The 8254-nt window shown below is 47.9% G+C and overlaps 1 protein-coding gene across 2 annotated transcripts in view; it reads right to left on the reverse strand.

Moving 5' to 3' along the window:
• Gpc6 (glypican 6) overlaps positions 1-4898 on the reverse strand; it is a 1063315-nt gene extending 1058417 nt beyond the window's left edge. Inside the window, exon 1 of one of the 2 annotated variants that reach the window (XM_028868307.2) lies at positions 3904-4898. In XM_028868307.2, coding sequence (XP_028724140.1) covers positions 3904-4063 — 160 coding nt within the window. In that variant the 5' untranslated portion in view covers positions 4064-4898. The remainder of the gene's footprint in view (positions 1-3903) is intronic. The other variant, XM_028868309.2, reaches the window with a different exon arrangement.
• Between the last annotated feature and the right edge of the window lie 3356 nt (positions 4899-8254).

Here is an 8254-nt window from a genome sequence, read left to right on the forward strand (position 1 = left end):
GTCTTCACTGTTGTCTTTTTATTTATAAAATCTATTCTAGCTTATTGGAAAAAACTGAGTAAAGTAATATTTTCTTTTGAAATATTTTTGTATTTATTTTGTTTCTGGACCCTTGTCTATGTGTAGACATGGGTGCCATGGCCCACATTTGGAAGTCAGAGGACAACCTGAAAGAGTTTGCTTCTCTTTCCACTGGGTGCGTTCCACCAGTCAAACTCAGGTTGTTAGGTTTGGCAGCAACCACTTTAACTAGCTGAGCCATCTGGCCCGCTTAAGTATTGTGTATAAATAGGTGATGGGCACATAATTTCTATATATGAAGTGTTAAACAAAGTTACATTAGATAAATAAAGGAAAGAGGAATCATGTTAAGCTAAGAAGTTACTCTGAAGAATGAAATATTATAAAGATCTCAACAAAGCTAAATACAAGAAATTCTAAAACAACGTTCTCTGAATTCTCACTTATATGGGTGATGTTTCAGTGTGTGTGTGTGTGTGTGTGTGTGTGTGTGTGTGTGTGTGGAAGGGGGGGTCTTGGTGTGGGTGTGAGTGTGTGGGTGTGAGTACATAAATGGGTATGAGTCTATGAGTGTGTGAGAGTGTGTGTGAGAGACTGTGAGCAAGAGTGTATATGTCAGAGTGTGAGTGTATATGAATGTGTGTGTTGCTAGAGACATAGTGCCCCGTGAACACCATGCAAGCACTCTACAGCTAAAATGAACCCCAGCCTAAGCAAGTGCTATTATCTGCTATGGGACTGTTTGAGATGCTTAGCACCAGCAAGAAATGGGGATGATGAGCCTTGAGGAAAGAGTGAACCTTTGATCAGAAGGTCCCTTACCAAGCTCCTGACGCTCTGAGCTTAGGATCTTCCCAGCACACAGAACAAGAGAAAACAAGCAAGGCCATTGTGAAGGCTTTTGGCTAGATTTCTGGAAACACTCCTTGTACCACAGGAATTCCCAAGTATTAGAATGGATCGCTAAGAGGGGCTCCAGAGTCGGCTCCCTTGGAGATCTTCCAAGGAGGAGAGTCTATCTAATTTGCCGACATGGGTTTAAAATCAAGGCTGGGTGAAGATTGATGGTGCCAACTCCCCCTCCGAAGGCACTTCCTAAGAGCTGAAGTTTATATATTACCTATAGTCCCCTCTGATAGTCTGAAGAACACCTCTCTACCCCGGGAAGAGAAAGGGGCAACATTGTTTTACAACTGTGAGCTTGGAGTAAAACTTTAAAAAGGTTGAGATTAAATATAATATCCTTCTTCCTCCTCAGCTATCCCACTAAGCAAGCTACTCCCAAACATGGCTCAACTGGAACCTGGAGCCAGAGGGAGAGCGGTTCTTTTAAATGCAGGTTTCCTGACAGACATGCCATTTCTCAAGCAAACCACCGGACGTGTAAGCAAGGCAAGGGATGAAAAAGAGTTTAAAGAAAGGATAGCCCCCACACTAACTCTTAGCAATACTAGATAATTGGGGGTAAATATTACCAAGAGCTAGGGAGGACAGGAAGGGCACATTTATTTAAATTGTGATTATCCCAAAAGCAATAGTAAATGCAATTTACTTTAGCACTGTGTAAAGTTTACTTTGAAAACAAAAATACGCTCCCCCAAATAGAAACTCTTCAGTTATCTTACAATTCATTATTTTCCTATCAAATGTGCCTTTGACCCCACGGGCACATGGACCTTGGTCCTGCCAACCAGCATTGGATGGCACTGGGCTTTAAGGTAAAGAGTCCTCAGCTTGCACTCATTCTTGGCCCAAGTGAGTGCAGGGAGGTGGATGTATTTTCGGAATTCGGAGCTATTAGTAGTCTGTGATTTTTAAGGCAGTAGGGAAGACAAAAGATATACAACAGCCGAAACCCTCTGCAGCTAAACTACTTCTGAAGCATGTGCACAGCCACTGGGAATGTTCTCCAGCAAAGTAATTGGTGACTACAGAAATTATTTACAATGTGCTTCTGCACTCTGATAAGTCAGGCCCCCCGGAAGGTGCTGAGGGTCAGTGCTAGTCTCCTGGGAGTCTCATTACATACTAAAGAATACTGATGCAATTTAAAAATACTTAGCTGTTTTCTTCTTGGAGATATCTTATCTGAAATCACGTTGGGAAATATGTGTGTTTAAAAGACACAGTTTTAAAATGGCCAGATTAGAGGAGAAAACGAGTTCCTAGAAGGGATCCCTACTCCAAGCCTTTTAAAAGTTGAATTTCCTGAGATTTGGGGAGTTAAAAAGGTGAAGCTGATCCTTATCAATTAATTAAAAAGAATGAAATAACAGTAGACAAAGGGAATGGAGGGTTAAGAAACTTAAGGAGCTGCAGGCGCAGTCCCTTTCTAGTCATTGATTAACAAATTAGGGAGTGCTGGCGTGGGGTGGGCGAAATCCCGGAGACTAAAGAGTAGTCTTATAATTCACTACAGCTTCTGCAGCCTTCTTGACCCAGGGAACAGAACGCCTGACTGTGAATTGAAAAAAGCTCCTTCTACATAAAGCGCCGCGCTGTTTGTAATGTATGAGCATGTTTTTCCCCCCTTTTGGCAATTCCCAAATTGATAGAAATGTGTTAATGGTGATGTAAGTAAAGACCCTCATTCCGAGAGTTTGGAGATCGACCTAATAAAGCAGCAATTCCACAACGTATTAAAACTAAGATGTTTTAAGATATTTGCAAGTGGTTCCCATCACTCCACCAGTTCTTTGGCAAGACGCGGTCTGGTGGCGATCCAGCAATCTGAGGTCACTTAGGACTCCAGCTACCCGGTTTGAGCAGCCCGTGCCCTCACATCATCTCCAGTCTTCCCTGGGCCTCTTTCAGCTCAGTTCCCACTCAGCTAAAGGATTATCTGTCCCCTACACGGTTCATTCACCGAGCCCCAAAGAAGCTCGGGTCCGGTTGGAGCTAAGAGCCGGAAAACACACACCCAGGCTTCAGCACTAGTTGGTGGAGCCCGAAGGGCCGCACACTCCGGCTGAGGGTGGGGGCTCGGGAGGAAGGAACGCCTGGGATCGGGCGAGCCGCCGCGGACCGTGAAGTGCAGACCCCGGAGGAGACGAACGCCCCCATCGGGTCACCCGCTTAAGTTAGCTCCGCGTGCGCCCACGGGCCGGAGCGCGAGACCGCGCCGGGTGGCCCGGTTGTCTCCCCAGCCCGAGTGACCAACCGCAGTCGGGGAAGCACTGGGGCACCCTAACGGGAAAGCCCGCCCCAAATCTGGAGCAGACAAGACTGCGAAGCACCCCCCTCCACCTCCCCCGCCGCTACATCCCGGGGGCTCCAACGTTCAGATCCTGGGGACCGCGGCAACGTGTCCCCTTAGTGGCCGGTCCCCAGCCCAGGAGCCGGGCGCTCGGTCCCCGGGAAGGACCTGGAGAACGGAGAGATGGAGTAGAGGAACCTCCGCGTCTCTCCACCGCCCCCGCCGGCGCGAAGGCGGGAGTGGAGAAGGCGCCACTCAGACGGTGGCGCTGAGAGAACTGTGGCCGCAGTTCTCCCAAGTTTGCCCCGGTGAGGGGGATGCGATGGGCGCCCCGCTCAGCTCCCTGCCTTCTCTAGCAGTCTCCTCTCGACCGTCCCCAGCTCTACCGGCCGGGGCCGACTCTAGGCCAGCCACCGAGGTGGCCGGGCGCGGGAGCAGACGCAGAGAGCGAGGGAGGGGACGAGGGTGCTCCCGCGTGTGTGCACACAATGAGGCGGCCGGCACGCACACCTTCCTCCCGCCGGGGAAGCGGGACAAGCCTCAGCCGCCAGGATGCAGGGACGCGGGGTCCCTGGGAGCCACCCGCAGAAAGTGAGCACCAAGTGAGCAACAGGGGGGAGGGAGAGGGAGCCCCGCCGCCTCTCGGGGCTGCAGCGGGCCCCGGGCCCGCGCCCGCCCGCGCTTACCTGCGATCTCCTGGTAGGGGATGTCCGCTAGGCTGAATCCCTTGGCACCGTAAGCCTGGCGGACCTCGCTACAGCTCCGAGCCTTCACGTCCGCCGCGGCCGGGAGGGACAGCAGCAGCCCGGAGAGAGGAAGAATCACAGCCCGGATCCAAGAAGGCATGGTGTAACGTGCAAGTCCACCTCGGCAGTCCCCAGCTCCCTGTGCGCTCGCTCTTCACCTTGCCCCTGGAGCCGAAAGCCCGCCAGAGGCTGCGGCGCGCTCCTTAGGCGCTGCCCAGCGTCACCCCCTTCCGCCAGCCGAGGGGACGAGCCGCGCAGCTCTCTGGACTGCGCGCAGCAAACTTTTATAAGCCAGATGGAGGATGGCAAGCCAACCAGGGCTGGCTTGGGAATGCAGCCGGCTCGGCTAGCCGCGCGGGTAGAAAACGGTGCGAGAAAGGCGAGAGAGGAGGAGAAGGCAAAGAAATGTCTTTTTTTTTTTTTTTTTTTTTTTAAATACCACAGTGGGGGCGTTCAGAGCAGCGGTCCGAGTTCCGAGCCGCAGAGTCGTGGAGCGCTGCGAGCTCGCCTGGCCAGTGTGTGCGACGAAGGTGGGACCGCGCGCCGGCTCCCCCCCGGAGGGAGATGGACAGGCCGGCGCGAGTGTGTGCGCGCGTGTTTGTGGGTGTGAGCGCTGGGCTCTCGTGGAGGTGTGTGCGTGGAGGTATGTGATGGAGATGTACGGGATCCAGGGGAAACCTCAGCTTCACACAGACTGGGGGAGCCTGTGCGAGTCTTCTTGAAATAGGAAGAGAGAAAATCCTGGAGACTGACACTGGAGAAAGGAGGGAGGGAGAGAGAGAGAGAAACGTGCTACCCAGTGCACCGCCGAAATTCAGAGGCAGAGTCAGCCGCAAAACCTGGAGTGGATCGCGAACCATTAGCTAAGAGGGAAAAGATTAGAAACGCAAGGTCCCTATTTTCTCAATCACTTCACAGTCTCCATACCCATACGAAATGCTACCTTTCCTGACATAAATAAACCACAATAAAATGAAAAAAGTGTGTGAGGCGAGCAACTGTGATTGCGCTATGTTTTTCTGGAGATAAAGAACATTGCATTTCCAATTGTTGCTCTTCCCACAGTGTAACTAACACAAAGCCAGGGTAGAAATAAACACAGAAAAGAAATCTGGGAGCTCAGGAGAGCCACCTCTCTCGGTGGCTAGCTGCTTTCTGCTTTTCTAAAAACAAATAGTGAATGCACATATTAGAGAGCCATAGATCCATAGATCTTTACTCCCCTAAATCTCTCTCTCTCTCTCTCTCTCTCTCTCTCTCTCTCTCTCTCTCTCTCTCTCTCTCTCTCTCTCTCACACACACACACACACACACACACACACAGAGAGAGAGAGAGAGAGAGAGAGAGAGAGAGAGAGAGAGAGAGAGAGAGAGAGAGAGAGACACTTAACCTACAAAACACTTGGTTCCTAAATCGCAAGGCTTGGGTTCTCAGTGTGTAGAGGTACAAAAACGGCAGAAGGTAAGGTGCGAAGCAAAACACTGAGAAGGACATGGTGTCTTAACCTTCTCTCATCAGATACTCTCAACACACTGACCTTATCCTTTGCTTCCAAGTTTTCAGAATTCTCAAATGGAGAACCTAGTCATTTTCTCCTTCCAGTTCTGTGAAATGGGATGCAAGTGGAGATTCCGGTTTAACTAATTTCTGTGGCCTTCCTTATGCTAATGAGCATAAGGAAGTCTAAATCCTTCTGTCTGCCTCTGTCATGGGCACCTTCATCATCATCATCCTCATTCAGTGTATCTTCCTCTCCAGTAAGTCCTCCTTAACCCATCATCAGGAAGACTTGGAGGAGGACCTGGGCTTGCTTTAGAATTTAAACTGAAGCTGTACCTACAGTGTGGTAGAGTGCCAGCTTCACACAGAGACTTGTGTTCTATCCCCTAGAACTCATACACACGCCAGTACCGGTGAGACAAAGACAGGAGGAGTCAGCTTCCTTAAGGAGCTTTAAGTCTATGGTAGTCCCTGTCTCAGAGAGGTGGAAAAGGGGGCTGGAGAGATGCAAGGGCACATGCTGTTCTTGCAGAGGACCTGAGTTTGGCCCTCAGCTCGCAAATCATGAGGCCCACAAACATCTGTAATTCCACTTCCAGGAATATCTGACCCCTCTGGCCTCTTGGGGCTCCTTCACTTACATGTGCACCCACACACAAACACAAATTTAAAATGACAAAAATAAGTCTTTTCTTTCAAGGAGGTAGACAGCAATTCTGAGGAGACACCAGAGGTTGTCTTCAGGATTCCACCTACATGTGTGTACTGGCAAACACATATGCATGAAAAAGACAGTTGAGATGGTTTGTGATTATTTAAAGATTGGCTCATCATTTCACATTTAATGAGCAATCAGTACACCTGTATAGCAGCAGGCTACTGTAGCCATTGTAGACTTGTTGGAAGGCTAATGCATGGGAAATTACTTCTTCCCTCAAGCATAAATAGGTGAGCTTAAATTTACTGGGAAGGGTCAAACAGTTTGGCATTGGTTTGTGAACTTTAGTCATGCCTAAGAATTAGGGAATTTGCCTAGTCCTACCCTGGCTGGTTTTCAGAACCCATGGAGCTGTAATATAAATGGAACGTTACAGACTTCAGGTTTTAGAGAAAACAATTTGGTCTTCAACAACCACAGGTGCAGGCAAATTGGGCGGCCTCTGTCAGTCACCCTGAGAAATGTGTTTGCAGGCCCTTTATTCACCCCAAGGAAAGAATCTCATTGGCCTAAGTCACTGTTGGCCATCCTTTTTCCTGTTCAGTTAAACAGTGTAGAGTTGGAGTGGAGGAATCATTTCTGACCAAAATGATTTAATATGAAATTTCTAGGAACTATTTTCCTGATTAAAAAGCAAGAGGAACATGAGAGCTGACTAGGTGAGAGAGCTTACTAGTCTTCCAGGAGATCCAAGTTTAGTTTTCAGCACTCAAATCAGGTGGATCACTGGATCACAACTACCTGTAACTCTAGCTCCATGGAATCCAATGCCTTCTCCTAACATTTGTGGGCCTACACACACACACACACACACACACACACACACACACACACACACACACTCACGCACACAAAACAATGAAATAAGATTTGCTGGATAATTTTATGTCAACTTGACACAGGCTAGAGTCATCTGAGAGGAAGGCACTTCAATTGAAAAAATGTCTCTGTAAGCTTGGTCTGTAGGCAAGCCTGCAGGGCCTTTTATTAATTAGTGATAGAAGCAGGAGGGCCCAGCTCATAGCAGGTAGGGCCATCCCTGGAATAGTGGTCCTGTGTTCTATAAGAAAGCAGACTGAGCAAGCCATGAAGAGCAAGCCAGTAAACAGCACCCCTCCATGGCCTCTGCATCAGCTCTTGTCTTCAGGGTCCTGCCCTGTTTGAGTTCCTGCCCCAAATGCTTTCAATAATGAACTGTTATATATGAGTGAACTGACTTCCTTCAATAATGAACAGTGATGGGAAAGTATAAGCCAAATTAACCCTCTCCTTCCAAGTTGATTTTGGCGGAAATACTCAAGGTTCCTGCTTTCCTATTTGAATCACCACTCCAGATCCAGACCTTTTCTTACATAGTCAACAAGCATCCTGCTGTTTATGTGTACTACCATTTTGGTTTTCTGCTTTTGCAAATGAAAGCAGTATAAACACAGACACCATTGTAAAGTCTGAACAAGAGAAACCTAGGAAGAGACAAATATAAGAAAACAAATTGGAGGTAGCATTGTGGAATCCACATCGGGAGATTTTCCAGTATGGAACAAATTGCAGTGTACATCGAAGACAGTGGCACAGGAGTATGACAAAGAGGTCTCCAGGTAACCCCAGAGAAGCATTGGTGTCATCCCACGGTGTGTGCCAGGCCACACGAATCATGTGTAAAGGGGGTAGAAAGAAGATGGAAACATCAGGTACAAAGGCCGAGTGCTTTGACCATGAAGACGGGATTTCTGTCAGTATTCAGGTGGGTTTTCCACAAGAAGCTTCTAGACTTTAGAGAAGCTGACACCGGATATCAAAGGAACTGAAATGCAATCTTATTTCCCTTTGTAGGTTCATTTAAATTTTTCCTTCTTTTTTTCTGCACTACCCATGTTTTCTACAGGAAATTCAATTTTTAATAAGAAAAAAAAGTATGGTTTTGAAATGAATGTCATACTTTTAACATGAGTGTATTTGATATAATTTCCAGAGCAAAATAAAATTCTTACCATTATCTCACAAATGTAAAACAAACAGCTATTAACATTTTTCTGTATAAAATAAAAACTCTAACCTATGACATTTTTCTT

This window comes from Peromyscus leucopus, chromosome 9 (assembly GCF_004664715.2).
Source record: "Peromyscus leucopus breed LL Stock chromosome 9, UCI_PerLeu_2.1, whole genome shotgun sequence".
NCBI classification, from domain to species: domain Eukaryota; kingdom Metazoa; phylum Chordata; class Mammalia; order Rodentia; family Cricetidae; genus Peromyscus; species Peromyscus leucopus.